The following is a 17,580-nucleotide window of genomic DNA, read 5'->3' as shown; positions in this document are numbered from 1 at the left end:
GCCTAGGAATATTAAGATAATTGTAATTCTGGGGTTGAGCTGATTAAACTAGGAAAATATGATTTCAGGGTTTTGAACTCCGAACACCATGGGCGTTGGTTTAGAGATCTTAGCAGGCACCCTCTCAGTAAGCAGGTAAGGGGAATAAATTATAACAGATATTTTTGGAAAATTAACTGGTTGACTTAAAATATGTGAAATTGAGAATACTGTATATGGTTTTGGAAAAACTATGATATGGATACTTTCCCTGTGATTATTATAATATGATTATCAGTCTAAAATTGTGCGGCATGAGGAATATGAAATAATAGTTTTATACTGGGAATGTGATTGATACTAAAATATATGATTTGCACTAAGAAATGATGTTATGAAAACCACAAATATGATTTTATACAATAATGAAATTATGAGATATACAAATATGTTTTTATACAGATATGATAATATGAGATATACTGATATGTTTTATGTAGATATGATGATATGAGAAATATATATATATGTTTTATATTGAAATGATGATACGTGATATACACAGATGTGTTTATATAGAAATGATGATATGTGATATACACAGAGATGTTTTATACAGAAATGATGAAATGAGATATATATAGACATGAAATGAGATATATACAAATATGATGAGAATTATATAAATATGATAAGATATACAGACATGATGAAAAATGAATAAAGAAATGTGGAAATGAGAACCTTGATGGACCAGAGATATACAGAGAGCATGGTACTGTTGCTAGCATATGTGTTAGTGCAACCACACGTCTTGGATAGAGTGCGGCAAAGACAATCAATTGGGCCTGTGAAGAGTAGAGTTACCCCCTGGAGTCCAAACCAGGATTGTGTAGGCCAATCGTACTATACACGCGTTTAGTTTTGATTTAACCTGGTAGGCCAACTATGGTTAGGTCCCGCCTTTGGGCCACACAACCCAGTCATGTGAGGTGAATACATGACGATGTGACATGAACATCCTCAGGATGACTTTCTCATTACAGACACGATAATTATGTATTACAATATGATGAACAGACATAAGTTACAGACGTGTTGTGCTATATGCTGGTGGATACCCACAGGCTAGAATATGACAATGAGAAATGAAATGAAAGATGAACAGTCATGAGTTACAAACGCGTAGTGTTGTATACTGGTGGATACTCATAAGCTAGAACTTGAATATGGGAAATGAAAGCTTATGAAACTATGTTTATATATATATATATATATATATATATATATATATATATATATATATAAATTAAATAAAATATGAACAGCCATGAGTTACAAACACGTAGTGTTGTATACTAGTGGATACTCAAGAGTAAGAACTTGAATATGGGAAATGAAAGCTTATGAAACTATGTTTATATATATATATATATATGTGTGTGTGTGTGTGTGTGTGTGTGTGTGTGTGATTATGAGTACATATCTGTATGTTTTTCTCAATTGATATAATTATTTAAATGAATGTGTTATGATATATCAAAACTCATGTTGTCACACACTGTCAATAATTTATTTCGTCTTACTGAGAGGTGTCTCACCCAGAATTTAAACATTTCAGGAAATCAGGACAAGAACGTGGAGCGAGCTCCGAGATAGTGGAGATATAGTACCCTAGTATTTAGGGTAAGTGTTTTAGAGTTGGGAATATGTTCTGTATAGCCCTAGAGTATTTTATGGATTTCTAGGGATATATATGCATATGTGTGGAGGGTATAGCACTCTGGTATTGTATATGGGACTCAGACACTTTATGTATTCCGCTGCATGGATAGTATGTTTTGATGGACAGATTTCCCGGTACCCCACTTCGGGTCGGGTCATGTTGATATATGGTATCAGAGATGTTTATTAGATGATCGATTATTATTGTTTATTATTGTATTTAAAAAAAAAAATGGTAGGAAAATCAGGGCGTGACAAAGAATGTTGGGTGGGTGAGGTTTCATTGGAATTTTTGTTTCCTCATCTTTCCACATTGTCTCTCTTGCACAATGCCTCCATTAATGCTTTTTATTCTTCTTAAGGGAGCTCTCTTTCTTGGGATTTTCATTTGCTTAGGAACCTTAATGAGAGAGAGGACAAGGATATGACCATGTTGTTGCAAGTGTTGGATTCTTTTGCTCCTTAAATGGGTGGTGATTCGAGGATTTGCATTGGGGACTCTTCTTGTTCATTTCCACAAAATATTTTCTTGTCCAGCTGTTGAAAAGGGTGAGCCATTCAGTTTTTGCTTTGGACCATTTTATTTGGAAAGCCAATGTTCCTTTTAAGAAAAAGGATTTTATGCAGACTCTGGTTTGTAATAGGCTTAAATACTAATGATTTTTCACAAATGAGGAGACCTTACAAGGCCATAAGTCCAGATATACATATCATGTGTCTGGAGTGAGTGAGACCAGTGATCATTTGTTTCTCCATCTTGAGGTGGCTAGGCAGCTTCAGGTTTTTCTTTTCTCGGTTTTTGAGGAGGCCTTGGTGCTCCCCAGACTGCTAATGTTTTTGTGCGGGTGCAGTAGTACAAAAGTTTTGGGAGGAGTAAGAGGGGAATAGATTTATGGAGATGTGCAGTTTTTGGAATTTTTTTGACCTTGTAGATTGATAGGAATGCAAGGATTTTCAATGGCAAAACTAACTCCTTGCATTTTATTGGGATACAGTTACTTCCTTGGATTCTTTTTGGGCTTGCTCTTTGATTTTCATTCGAGGAATTTTGCTGTTGGATCTTCAGAGGAACTGGAAAGGTGCTTTGATGTAAATTTTTTTTTTTTGTTTCTTTGATTTTGATTTTATTTAGGAGGATATCTTCTCCTCCTTTCTCTGTAATTTTTTCCCATCCTTATTAATGAAATTTTTTTCTATTAAAAACAAAACTTAACTGAATGAACGATTTCACCAAATAAAGTTTAGTTTGAAATTTAGAGCATGGAGTAGGGCTCATGCACCTCGTAAACCTCAAGTCTCCACCCCTAGCTTGGATGGGTTCACAATTAGTCATGCTTTGGTTTAGGCACATTACAGGTTAATTATACAATTTGCTTTGACAGGGACAATAACACAATTGTAGGTTACACTGCATGCCATTTCATATTAATAGGCTCCAAAAAGCATAAAAGCATTGCACAGCAGAGAAAAGGAAAGAAAATACAATTGTTAGATTAACAGAGAAAATTGAGACCTGCATTTTCATGCCATCTTCAGCAATCCACAAATAATCAAATATTCTAGGGAGGTGCAATTTGAATGCCTCTGAGTTTGGCTCCTCCACCCAACAACAAAGCATATTTAGCACCTGCATAATTCAGGAATGAGGTGATCAAGAGCACTGTTGAGATACGAACAGAAAATATGCTGAGCGAACTCAAGCATAGTTGCAGTGTTAAGAAAGTAACCTCACCTCAGCATTTTATATAGAAGAAGAAAATTTAGTGAAGGAAGGAACAAATGCTGAGTACAATAAAAAGGAAGGAAGTACAACAAAGAAAGGACACAAGGAAAAGTAAACAGAAAAATAAAGCCTTCCAGTCCCATTGCATGCGAGTTAAAGACAATCTTAAAAAATCACCTGTCAGCCTATAACTTACTAGGGAAGACCAGAAAGAAACAAACATGACATTATCCTATAATAAATGAGAACAAACATCATGACAATTTCCCATGCGTACCTTGTTCACAGGTCCTATGCATAAATATCGAGTGTTCTCATCTTCATAGTGTATATGCTGCATAACAGTGAGCATAGCCTTCTCTCTCAATCTTTTTCCAGGCCAGTACATTAGAACAGGCTCAAGTATCTTATGAAGAAATGCCCAGAGAACATCCTGAACCAGCGGGTGTGGGTAGTACAGATCTTCCTGGCAATTGTGTTTTGAAAAAATGTCACGTCAACATCAGGAAAGAAGCAAGGGGTAGGGGTCCAAAGCATGACAGATAATTATTTTTGTATGTAAGTTTCAAATCTCGCCAAGCTCTTAATGAGGCCGCCATCACCAATGAAAACAAAAGGAATGAAGAGGGTAAAAATAAAAATTATTTTTGGGAATTTAAAACATACATTGAAAGCAGCCGGAGAGAACTCAACTAATGCACATAAATGGTTCAATAAAAACCAGATCAGGGGCCAAAATCAAGATGCTCCAGAATATCTACAAAAGACCATAAGAGGGGAAAAAAATGGAAGAAAAGACCCATCTAAATGAAGTAGACAAGAAGAAGTTAAGCACATGCGAGTATTTCCACATTCTCAATTGTCCTATTACATTCTTTGCAATGCTTAAATTATACAAGAGGGACAGCTCTCCAAGAACTTTAATGCTTGGAAACAAATTTCCCTGTTCATTCTTTTAACAGCCCCAGGACTTTTGTGAACATTACCTGCTTCAGCCCCCATAAGAGAACAAAAGAGAGTTAAAATTACATCACCAATTTAAAATCATGTCCAAGCAGTAAAGATGCCCACAATTATTATACTATTTTATAAATATAGATCACCCTAAAAAACTCATTTTTGACAAAAACAGTAGAAGGCACTAACCACACCACTTTTTCTGAGAAGAAACCCACCTAAAGATTTCAAATAGTTATGTTCGAAGAAAATATGTTATTTCAGCAATTAGGTTCTATGAATGGGAGTCTTTTTGTCCATAATTTTCTTTTTATTATTAATAAATAAGAGGACAGACCTAGAGCTGTATGTAAGGCTCCAGGAAAACTGCCGACTGGTTTTTTCTTCTCCTCTTCTTCTCTTCATCTCTAACCGTAAATGATATATTTTATTCTTTGATTCTTCAATTTATTTCTTTGGAATGAGATAGCTTCTTGTGGAAATAATTCCCATTAATCATAACATAGGTACAAGTCTGTATAAATAGATGTACAGCAGAAGAATAGAAGGAAAGAACCAAAGATGCTAACTTTTAAGGAAACAAAATATTCTAGGATATTCACAAATTTACAGCTGAGATTCTCTTAGAAAAATAGGAAAGTTAACTAAACAGATTTGAAACTTTCCAACACTCCCCCTCAAGCTGACTTGAAGATATCTTCCATGGCCAGCTTGCTAATGAAGTTTTCAAACCGCTTCTTCGGCAGTCCCTTTGTCAGTATGTCTGCTACTTGCTAAGTTGTCGAGATATATGGCAGACAGATTACTCCCTCATCTATTTTCTCCATGATAAAATGCTTGTCTACCTCCACATGTTTAGTTCTATCATGAAGAACTGGATTGTGAGCAATAGCTATTGCAGCTTTATTGTCACAATACAGTTTCATTGGTAGTGAATTAGTAATTTTTTATTCTTCCAGCAACCTTTTGATCCATAGCGATTCACAAATTCCATGAGCAACAGCCCTAAATTCTGCCTCTACACTACTCCTCACCACCGCATTTTGTTTCTTGCTGCGTCATGTTACTAGGTTTCCTTGAATAAAGGTGCAATAGCCAAAAGTTGATCTTCTATCAGTGATACTTCTAGCCCAAGCGGCATCAGTGTATGCTTCAACCTGTAAATTCCCATGTCCTCCAAATAATAAACCTTTACCTGGAGTCCCTTTTAGGTACCTTAGAATCCTGTACACAGCATTAAAATGCTCAGGTCCTAGTGAGTGCATAAATTGACTTACCATGCTTGTTGCAAAGGCTATGTCAGGACATGTATGAGAAAGATAAAAGAGTTTCCCTACCAATCTTTGGTATTGCTCTCTGTTGATCACTTCTTCAACCTTAGCTGGTTGGAGTTTTATGTTCGGCTCTATAGGTGTTTCTGCTGCTTTGCACCCAAGCAGACCTATTTCGCCAAGTAAATCAAGCACATACTTGCATTGGGAAAATAGAATTCCTTTCTTTGACCTTGTAAATTCCATACCAAGAAAATACTTCAAGTTGCCTAAGCTTTTGATCTCAAATTCCTGAGCAAGGATCTTCTTTAACCTCTCTAGCTCATTGTTGTCATCACCCGTCTGAATTATATCATCTACGTAGACAATAAGGACAGCCATTTTACCTTCACTCATGTGTCTATAGAACATAGTATGATCAGCTTGACCTTAGCTGTAGCCATGACTCTTTACTACCTTCCCAAAGCATTCAAACCAAGCTCTAGGAGATTGTTTGAGTCCATAATATGATTTCCTCAATCTGCACACCTTGCCTTTGCCACCTTTCCCTTCAAATCCTGGCGGTAGATTCATAAAGACTTCCTCCTCTAAGTCTCCATTTAAGAAGGCATTCTTCACATCTAGTTGATATATAAGCCAAATAGAGTGAGCTGCTAGAGAGAGCAACACACGGATTGAGTTCATCTTGGCTACAAAAGCAAATGTTTCCTGGTAGTCAATTCCATATGTCTGAGTGAACCCATTCGCCACAAGTCTTGCTTTGTACCTTTCTATACTCCCATCAGCCTTGAATTTTACTGTAAATACCCATTTACAGCCAACAATCTTCTTCCCCTCCGATAGGTCACCAATTTCCCAAGTGTCGTTAGCAATTAGTGCATTCATCTCTTCTTGAACCGTCAATCTCCACTTCGGGTGATCTAGTGCTTCCTGAATGGTTCTTGGGATAAACAGATGAGAAACATTTGAAGTAAAGGCCTTATGAGAATCAGAGAGTCTATAATAGGATAGATGCTTGGAAATAGGATGTGTGGTACAGGTTCTAACTCCTTTCCTAAGGGCAATGGGCAGGTCAAGATCAGAAGAATTATCAAAACAAGGATCTAGAGAAGAAAAAGTACCTGGAGTATGTGAAGGAGGACCAACGTGTGTAGGTGATGATGATTGGCCTTTGCTCTAGATGTGAAGAAAGAGCTTTATTATTCTGATGATTTCTTCTTCTGGTACAAACACGAAGCTCAAATGAGGGAATATTTGATTGTACTTTTCCCCCTGTTTGTGAATTAGGTATGCCTTGTATAGGTAGACTAGGATTTCCACTATTTTCGTTAGTTAAAGTATCGGTTTCCTGACCCTTTAAAGAGTGGATGTCAATGTCAAGGAAAACATTTGGACGAGGCTTAGAGGTTTTCCAGAACTCATCTTCAATTTCCTTCTTCTCCCCCCTGAAGATAGTTATGGCCAAAAAAGGGCTGGTTTTCAATAAAAACAACATCCATACTCATATGAATTTTTCTAGTCAGAGGGTTAAAACATTAGTACCCTTTTTTATTAGAAGCATATCCAAGGAAAACACATTTTTCTACCCTAGGATCAAGCTTGGATCGAAGATTGGTAGGTATATAAACAAAAACAGTGCATCCCGATAGGCTCGCCGAGGCTTGGGTTCTTAATTACCAAAAATAATATTTATAAAACCTAACTATTCCCAAGTTCAATAGAAGGTGGGTAAGTCGGGTATCGATCCACGGGGATTAGAGTGCAATTTTCAACCTTTTCCAGATTAGTTTATTAAAGCTTTGTATAAAAAGAAGTGTTAAAGGCGGGATTTTTGTGATGTCTCTAACAACTAATGGAAAGCATGTAAAATCTAAAGTACCCTACTCCTACAAAGCGATGCTTCGACTTGAATCAGATGTTGGACGCCTTGCCTCTGACTACACTGCACCAACTATCCATAAAAGTACTAATCAGAGAATCTCAGGCCAAGCGGGAGAGGGTCATTCAAGGGTGCACCAACCATCCGGAGCACGGTCGAGAACCGGAGTATACCCTTTCTCAACGATCACGAACACCTCCGTGGTTCTGTAGCCAACTACTTTTATCTGGTAGAGACTGTAGTAGTGCTTATCCTTATCTGCAATCTTTCATTAGAATCAAAGCAGTAAATTGAAAGCATTAAATGAAAGTGATTAAAAAAAAGCATATAAATGATAGCAGAAAATTGAAAGCATGTAAAAATCATCCCTTGGTATTTGAATTGTCTCTCACAAACAACTGTCCTTGCAACGGAATGACCATCTAATCTACTCGGAAAATACGAGAGCACCGCCAATTTTCACAAGCCATCGAACACTTTTTGCACAATCCAGAACTGAAATTGAAATCTAATCTAACTAAAGTACATTGGCTCTTAATGGTGTTCTAGGTCTATCACTAACCTAAAATCAGCCAAAGAGGAACCCCTAGAACATATTTGTAGCTAAAATTTATACCCATTAGAGTTTACAAGGTTTGAATTTTGAAATAGGAAAGTTTAGCACAAAATCTCGCGCAGAAGATCGTCGCTGGAGACCAGGTTGCACCCCTATTTTTTCTAGTCAAGCTGCTGGTCGAGATCTATACCTTGTCGCCCTTTAAGGTCCTGTTGGTTGAGCACTTGGTCGAGACTCTCAGTATTTCAATTTTCAATTCAGCTCAGGAACTCGACCTGGTCGCCCCTCAAGGTCTTCATGGTCGAGACTTTCGGTATTTTTGGGCTCAATAAGCTTCCGTATCTCGACTTGGTCGCCCTTGAGGGTCACATGATCGAACACTTGGTTGAACCTTGCAGCATTTCTTCTTCAATCTAAACCTTAGAGTCTACAGCTTTTGCCCTGGTCGCCCCTTGCAATAGTTGATCGCACCACATGATCGAACAGAGTCTTTTTCTTTTTTATGTGTGTTGAGACATTAGGAGTTTGGCTAGACAGCTGATTTGAGCTTTAAGTATCCCAAATACTCCCTTCACTTCTCATATTGCTTAACTCCTCGGTTTTAACCTATTTTTCCTTAAACACGAGCAAACCTTGTATAACTCTGAAATATGATAACAAAGGGCATATACATAATAAAAGAAGACAAAACAAAGGTAAATGAGGGCCTAAAATCATGCATTTTAGGGACTCATCACATCCAAACACTCTTAGTGGCACATCTGGTGTTATCTGACATAAAGGAAACAATTTTTTTAGGCAATCTAGGGGAGTGATGTATTTTTGCACTCGAGTGGGCATCCTACTAATGAGATAACATGCAGTTAAAATAGCATCACCCCATAGATATTTAGGAACTTGCATTGAAAACATTAGGGCCCGTGCAACCTCTAACAAATGGCGATTTTTTCTCTCAGGAATACCATTTTGTTGCGGGGTGTCACAACAAGTAGATTGATGTTGAATACCCTTTGTTGAAAGAAACGTTCCTAAACATTTCTTAAAATATTTAGTACCATTATTAGTTCTAAGGATACTGATTTTCGTTTGGAACTGGGTTTCAACCATAGTATAAAAATCCTAAAAAAAATTTTCAACCTCAAATTGTTAACTCAATAAGTACATCCAACACAAACGTGTATGATCATCAATAAACGTAACAAACCATTTCTTACTAGAAGTAGTAGTGATTTTTTAGGGACCCCAAACATCACTATGAATTAAATAAAAAGGTTTGGAAGAATGATAAGCTTTTGATTGATAGGTGCTTCGGTGAGTTTTGGATATGTGGCAAACATCACATGAAGAGAATTGCAATCCAATTTTTAAAATAAGCTAGGAAACAAATGTCTTAAATAGAGACAACTAGGATGTCCTAGTCTAAGATGCCAAAGCATTATTTGTTCACGTACTGAAATGGAACTAGTACTACTACTCAATCCCTGAGCTTGTTTATTGTTGAATAAAGTCTCATCGAAGTAGTTGAGTCCATCAATCATCCTAGCAATGCCAATCATCCTCCCAGAGAGTTGGTCCTGAAATTCACAATGGGAATCAAAGAAAATGACACAACAATTAGAATCCCATGAGAGTTTACTAATAGATAGCAGGTTATAAGCAAGTTTAGGGACATGAAGGGCAGATCTGAGTCTTATTTTTTCAGAGATTTGGACAGAACCTATTCCAGCAATGGATGAAAGACTTCCATCTGCAATTCTAATTTTTTTATTACCAAAACAAGGAGAATAAGATTGAAACAATTGTGAGGTACTGGTCATGTGATCAAATGCACCAGAATCAATAATCCAAGGTGCAAGATTTAAGCAACAAGGGTAGGCACTAGAGTTATCACCTGTTTGGGCCAATGAACTAGTAGGAAGACTAAAGGCAGAAGTAGATTTCAGCAGTTGAAGAAGATGATCCACCTGCTCTGCACTTAGGAAATTAGCTTCATTGGCTTTAGGGGACTGCATGATTGCTACCAGAGTGTCTAGATTTGTTATTCTTCCAGTTTTCTGGCTTTCCATGGAGTTTCCAACAAGTTTCTCGAGTGTGGTGTGGCTTATTGCAATAGTCACACCATACTCGAGGCTTATATTCCAACCTCCTTTGATTAGAGTAAGGCCGTTGTGCAGAAATATTGGCAGTAGCCAAATCTATGTTACCAGCAGTATGAGGAGCATGATTATTGGCAGCAAGTAGAGCAGAATTTTCCAGTCTCATCCTCCTTTTTATTCATCATCACACACCTTCGACAATCTTCTCGTCGTACTTCAAAAAAAACTTCCCCAAGTGGGAGTAGAGGCTGTCTCCATAGGATTCTTCCCCTTACTTCATCAAACTCATCATTTGAAGTTTCAGCCATGGCTACAGCAATAGAAGAGATTCGGGTAGAGTTGAACAAGGAAGAAAACCCTATAGAGATTCGGGTCAGATTGGAGCCGCCAAGGCAAACTAGGGTTTACATGAGGCCAAGAGCCAGACGTAGCTCTGATACCATCTAGAATGAGATAGCTTCTTGTGGAAATAATTCTCATTAATCGTAACATAGGTACAGGTCTGTATAATAGGGGTACAACAAAAGAATAGAAGGAAAGAACCAAAGATGCTAACTTCTAAGGAAACTAAATATTATAGGATATTCACACATTTACAGCCGAGATTCTATTAAAAAAATAGGAAAGTTGACTAAACAGATTTGAAACTTTCCAACAATTTCAGATTTATAACATGGTATCAAAGAAATTCTGATTTCAAATGATAATTGAACATTAACTTGCATGTCCAGCTTATACCCACAAGTACTACTAACACATATTTACAAAAGAACCCCAACTAAACACATAATTTCAAAACGCCAAAGAAAGTCAATAAACAATAAAAAAGAGATCATAATACAAGCATAATTTTCTAAATCTACACCTAAAATAGGTATGCCAAATGGGCAGCCTGTAGGGTGTAGACGGTCTACTCCATCAGATGTATCATGCATGAAACATTAAGTTTTGAATAATTTATATAATGTGGACTGCTCTCTTCATGCAGCCTCATTATACACATGCCAAGAAAATAAAAAGGAAAGAGATCTAGAAGTAGAACATCGCCACCTCAATCACTAAAAGAAAAGGAGAGCAAGAAACCAGTGGTAACAGGCTGAAAGTACAATTTAACTCATCCAAGAACTGCTGAACATATTTGGAAGAATTATTTTGAAAGATTGTTAGGCGCCTAGCAAAAACAAAAAAAACATCTAAGCCCCTCTTTAAACTTAATATAAGGGCCGTAAATCTGCATAACAGAAACTAAAACATGAAAATGACTAAAACACCCTTAAACAGTTTCGTGACTTAAAATAAATGTCTAGTGAACAAAATGTCCCTAGGCTGTGTTTGGAACCAAAATTCTTTTTGATAAACAAAAACTGTATTAAAGTAAGAAAGGAGTACAATCATGAAAAAGACAGAAAGAAAAAAGAAAAACCAGGGAAACAAAGATGTCCTCCCATTACAAAAGAAAAGCAGCTAAGAAAAACTAAATACAAGACAAATAAATAAAGTAAAGCCAACCAATCCTGCTGCATGTCTTCCAAAGAAACAACGTCGGGAGAATCCATTTGCTGAACACCAAAGGGACACCAAGAAGATCATTCTGCTCCAAAGCATATTACTGGGAGTGACAATACCTCTGGATTTTTGTGTGCTTAGACAAGTATAATTTTGTATTATATTTTATCCAAATCAACACATTCAAATCCAAGGTCCAGACTCCAAGCTTTCAAAAATGGGAGCATGAGACAAGAGAACTGAGAACTCGTGACTTTGCAGTGGCCAAATCAAGGGGTTGGAACCTCACTCTCTCTTGCCCTGGATGATTTTATACGAAGGATGGAGGAGGGAGAAGGACGAAAAGAAAAGAGAGGAAGAGTGATACATCTAAGGCAAAACAGAGCTTATAGATGGTTTGGCTTTTTGTGGAAGTCTTCCAATATTGCCCTTCTCCAGCCAAACAATTATCAAAGTCCCAAAAACAATAATTTTGTTGTCTATACGTGGGCATGATTATTATCCTGTACAAATAAAAGGAAAATGCCCCATTTGATATGAAAATGCATATGCATGTGCTTATGTATGTCATATAACGAGGGCATGCAAAAGAAAAAAGAATTTGATTGACTAACTAATAAAAGAGGAACAGTAAACAACAGGAAGGAAAAGAAAAAAAAAAAGCGGACTTGGACATAAAGCTGACACAAAAACACATCAACATTCCATAATTACATAAGTTCTGCATCATATATATGACAGTGTATTTAAAACAATCCTAACCTGGGTTGTTGTAAGAAATCAACATTCTTTTCTAATACTGGGTAATAATTCACCCGAACTTGGGGATAAGTAACAAGACAGTGAAATTAGATGCAATTCAAAAAATAACGCCTAGTTTCTGCAAGAATTTTATCATCTTATATATTACCAAGTGTTTCTGCATAAGTTAATTTCATACTGGTAATTACTACCTATATAAAGGAATATTTAGATATTATTCATATGCAGGATATTGATTACAGGAACAGCATTTAATGCAGAAACAAAAAACAATGAGAAAAAATAACTAATTGCATAAACATTGCAAGAACCAAGCGTGGTAGATGTCCTGCTAACCTTTGCACATTGGTTGCGAGCTAGATTCCAATTTATTTCATGATACGGGACTGTATAAAGCTCCTTTCTCAAAGAAAGAATTATCGGAGTAATTGGACCAACAAACCTCTTCGCATATAAATATGACATGGGCAAATAAACCATCCGGCAGTGACACCACATCCTTCCTATGAATAAGAAATTAAAAAGAATATTAAAGGCAGTTAAGGGGGCACTAAGGACTCCTGTTAACAGAATCAAGAAGGAAAATTTTCAACAGAATGAGCAAACAGTTAAACATTGGTGATAAGGAAATAAAAGAAGTAAATTTCTTCAATGGAAAGATCTAAAACAACAATCAGAAATCTGCTTAAAGGAATTCCCATTGCATCACTTTCTTTTTTTATAACAAAAAGATTTTTGCTTCCTCTTGACATAAAATTCTTGTTCTAGCTTTTGAATCCAATTGTAATTTTCTGTTCTGCCATAATAAATCATACCCCTTCCCTCTCATATTTATTTAGAAACTCCAATCACAATCTCCAATGCTGAACCTGAATCTAGCAATACCTTAAATTAAATGATTGATTTGTTTCGATGCTGATCATGCCCCATTATATCCTTATAAAGACTATCCCATCCCCCTTCCCCCCTCCTTTTTATTGGTAAGGAAAAAAGTAATAAAATTTATATAGTTGGAAAATAGAACAAATATAGGTTTCTTCACATTTTTTTCTTCTCAACAAAATGTCAAGTTTTGGAATAAATACAAGATAAGATCAAATTATTAGTTAGACCTGGATGACATGGAAAAAGGTAAGGACACAGCCATACTTCTGGGGGCAGTGGATTATTCCCAGACCACTCAAAAACTCCAAGTACCTATCAACACCAAAATATTAATCAAATGTTAACTGTTATTCAGAGAACATTAATTTTTCTGGTTTAAGGCTGCAAAATAAAGGCTGAATCATACTGTAAGCCACATTTTGCCCCATGAAGTTATTGCAGTTGCACCACCATGGTCTAAGATCCATACACGCCCTTTTTCAATTGCCCCTTGTCCATCCTCAGGCTTCTCATCAAGCAACCTAAGGGTAACATAATTTAGGGCTGTACCAAACATGGTGCTTGGACCTTCAATATGAAGACCCCAACCTCCATCTTCATTCTGCAATAAAACATGTGACTTCAGGTTCTTTGGTTTTCTATCCAGAATGAGAGGTTTATGCTACGGATTTTGGAATGCAAATAATTGAGGAAACACATGCCCCCTCAAAAACATATCAATAGAACAAATTTTCTAAACACAACTATCTATTCTTAATACGTGGATAACTAGAATCACATGGGCACACACAGGACACATGCACACTGCAGGTGTGCAAGAACACAAAGGTGGAAAAAGAGCCCAAAAGATAAAAAGTGCCAACATCTCAAATAAGAGACTTGCCTGGTGATTGTAAATATATCTGCACATCTCATGTTTATGTTCTCTTGATAGCACAGAATTTAGAGCTCCAGTAATAGATAGAGTGATGACCTGTTGCAGGTTATAAGATGATAGCAATAACAGGACTATCACAGTTTATTCTTGCAACTGCCTTAAAAATCAAAATGAATTATTAAATTATATTCTGGAAGCTTCAACATGAATACACCATAGTATACAGAATTCATGTTTATTATTATAGAAAAATTGAATAACATACTTTTTCACAATTTTAGCTCTTACCAAACCTGGAAGTAGAAACATAGGACCCCCATAATCACCTGGCCAATGGCCATCATGTGCCTGGATGGTGGAATAGAAACTGATAGCTCTTCGTAGGGTAGTTGTTACTGCCTCCTCTGTCACATCTTCTATATCTCTAACTTTGACTTGTTTTAAGTCCACAGCACATGGGTTTTCCTTGGTGAGCTACGTTTATAAAAAGAAGCCACAAACTTCAAAGCATAATCTGAATTGTTGACTAATTTTAGTCAATGAAAATTGAAAAATTATAATCAATTCATCACATTGTTAGCTGTAAACCAAAAAGAAATTATAAAAATACTTTTCTCTGTGAATGAACACTGTCAAAAAAATAATGTGGGCATATATGAAAAGCAACACAATATTATTCTCTCAAAAGTTATGAATTATTTTATCTGCAATCCCACTGTTTAGAATGAGAAAGAACAAGGTAATTCTGATTTAACTTCATGGACTTTTCAATGCAATTTGCCAAAAGAAATTTCCATGCTTCCATATGCATACACACCCACACACAAAGACACCATAAACTTGAAACTTTATAACCAGTTAATAGTATCCCTGAGCTTGAAGCATTACAGGACTTTCCAAACAACCCGATAGGACAACAGCAGCAGTTGGCTTGAATAAATTAAAAATGGACTAAAAGGATTATATGATTTCTTCATGTAAAAATCAACAGTAAAAGTGATACTTCAATTTTAATATCAGATTCTAAAAAGAATTCAAGACATGTGTATGACTATACAAAATACTCACTCTATTTCTATTTTTTTCCCACTACGATAACTAAAACACAAGGCATGACATCTCCCTTCTGTTAAATACAGTTCTTGCATAGCATCTTAAAGTAAGAACATGACATATATTGAAGGCCACAAATAGGTCCCACCACTAAGATTAAATAACAAGAAACTAGTTAACTAAGATATTGCTTGGTAGTTAATTACAAAATAGTGGTGTTTGGCATGTTCCAAGGGTAAAGGAGGAGACTTGCATTAGGTAGCTAACAGCCGGAGTAAATCTTGTTAAATCTCTATGATATGACTCCTTATCAAATGCTAAGGTGGATCAATGATACAATTGCAAAAGATAAATTAAGGAATGAATACATTCAGGGCAAGCTATGTGATAACCATACCCTTTAGGCCACCGTAAATTGAAACTACTTTGACAAATTAGCATGATTTGCTTTGTATTGCATTAAACAAGTTCATACTATCCATGTTAATTCATTAATTGAGCTCTGCTAATTAATATTGGGAATTCCATTGGACTTATTAGTGGTAAATTGGTAGGAGGGGCTTAGATGAAAACAAATTATGAGGGATATGCTAAAACATAAACAACATAAGAGTTGGGGCTGAGAGAGAGAGAAGAGGATGGGGCATGCTGAAACCAAGTGTGACGCCTGGCAGCACAACAAACCAGCAGCCGGCACCTAGCGCACAGATGGCAGCACTGTAGGACCCTTGTTGCCACCAGCTGCTGCAGTCCTGCAATGTTTCCAGTCTAGCAAGAAACACTCGGGCCAAGCAGCTGGCAGCAAGTAGCTGCTGTCTTGACCTTTCCAGCCCTGCAAAAGCAGACTCATCACAGAAAAGAATACCGCAAGCTCTTGCTGTAAACCCTAGTTCTAGAGAGAGAGAGAGAGAGAGAGAGAACTCTGCAGAAAATCATGGAAATTCAGAGAAAATCAGGAGAAAATAAAGGAAAAGCAGAGGGAAACTTAAATTAAGTTGAAGAGGCTGAAAATCAAGGTTGGCGTTCCTAATTTTCATTTATTCAGCTAGGGATTTTGGGTATTCAAAGGAAATAGAGGTAAAATCTTGCATGGAATTGGATCACTAGTTAAAAAGATTTAAATTTGTTATTTCTAATTACTTGATATGGCTACATGTACGTTCCTTTTGGTTTTCGTAGATTCAGATTTTGTTTAATTGGAAAATTTTCATGTGATAAACATTCATCTCATAAGGATGATGGTAAATAGAGGTGGAGTCTTGCATGGAATTGAATCGCTAATTGCTATTATGTAAAATAGCTGGCACTTTGTGTATGGTTTTATGGCTGAGATTTTGTGGGATTTGAGCAAGCAGGTATTGTGTCTCCCTTGGATGAAAGGCCCTAATCTTTGGAGGGTATTTACATGTTAAGCGGTTGTTAGCCAAGCTGGAATTTGGCACTTGTTGACAAATCCGCATTAAGCAGTGGTTGGCCAAGCAGGAATTTGGCACTTGCTTAACATAAAATGTGCACTTACTAGGGGCAGCGCTGCTATGTTAAAAAAAAATGTGAAAATGCATGCTATTTGGATGTTTTGTGATGGCAACTTTAGATGAAGATGTTGCTTAGAATAAAAAATGTATTCATGCATATTGCTCAAAATAAAGTGTGTTCATGCACCTTATGATTATGCATGCATATAAGAAATCATATGTTAAAAGTTTTGAAATCCTTATTTGAATAAGAGGGAATTGAGAATGTCTACTAAGCTCGTGGTTGCTCACCCTATTCCTGAATAATTTTAGGTTCGAACTAAAGGAGAGCCCCACTTATTAAGTTCTCCAAGAGATTGTCATTCTTGACATGTACTACAAGTTGGCAGGAAGATGATAGGGATACTAAGAATGTAATCGGTTGGCAGTCACGTATGTAGACTAAGAAGTATGAAAAAAGTTGTATGTAAAGTACAAACCAATGTAAAAAGCTTGTCACTGAAAGTAAACATTTTTAGTTGATTTATGAAATATATGTATGTATCTTGTGTTTTCAAAAATATGCACTATTATTTAGTTTCTAACTTGTTTTCAAATGATGATTTTGCAAAAGAAATTTTTGCCTAAGCCTAGTGACTCCATTAATTTTTAGATGGAGTGATAGCCGGTCACAAGCCAAAAATAGGGACATGACAAGTTAGGCAGATAAAAGATGATATAAGCGAGGGGTGGCTGAGATGGTTTGGGCAACTACAACGCAGGCCACATAATGCATCCATGAGGAGAAGTGAGCTAGTTCATGTTAGTAGCGATACAAGGGGTAGGGTAGAAGAGGG

General features: G+C 36.5%; 1 protein-coding gene across 3 annotated transcripts in view; it reads right to left on the bottom strand.

Annotated features, from left to right (window-relative positions):
* Positions 1-17,580, bottom strand: part of LOC131158256 (cycloartenol synthase-like) — a 102,456-nt gene that overhangs the window by 30,696 nt on the left and 54,180 nt on the right. For all 3 annotated transcript variants that reach the window (XM_058112995.1, XM_058112994.1, XM_058112996.1), the window contains exons 2-8: positions 14,505-14,690; positions 14,223-14,312; positions 13,746-13,940; positions 13,567-13,651; positions 12,791-12,957; positions 3,705-3,893; positions 3,218-3,331 (exon numbers count right to left, since the gene is read on the bottom strand). In XM_058112995.1, the coding sequence (XP_057968978.1) occupies positions 3,218-3,331; positions 3,705-3,893; positions 12,791-12,957; positions 13,567-13,651; positions 13,746-13,940; positions 14,223-14,312; positions 14,505-14,690 (1,026 nt within the window). The remainder of the gene's footprint in view (positions 1-3,217; positions 3,332-3,704; positions 3,894-12,790; positions 12,958-13,566; positions 13,652-13,745; positions 13,941-14,222; positions 14,313-14,504; positions 14,691-17,580) is intronic.

This window comes from Malania oleifera, chromosome 6, assembly GCF_029873635.1.
Source record: "Malania oleifera isolate guangnan ecotype guangnan chromosome 6, ASM2987363v1, whole genome shotgun sequence".
NCBI classification, from domain to species: domain Eukaryota; kingdom Viridiplantae; phylum Streptophyta; class Magnoliopsida; order Santalales; family Ximeniaceae; genus Malania; species Malania oleifera.
The sequence above is the reverse complement of the archived record's forward strand: the minus strand, read 5'-3'. Positions and strand labels throughout refer to the sequence as shown.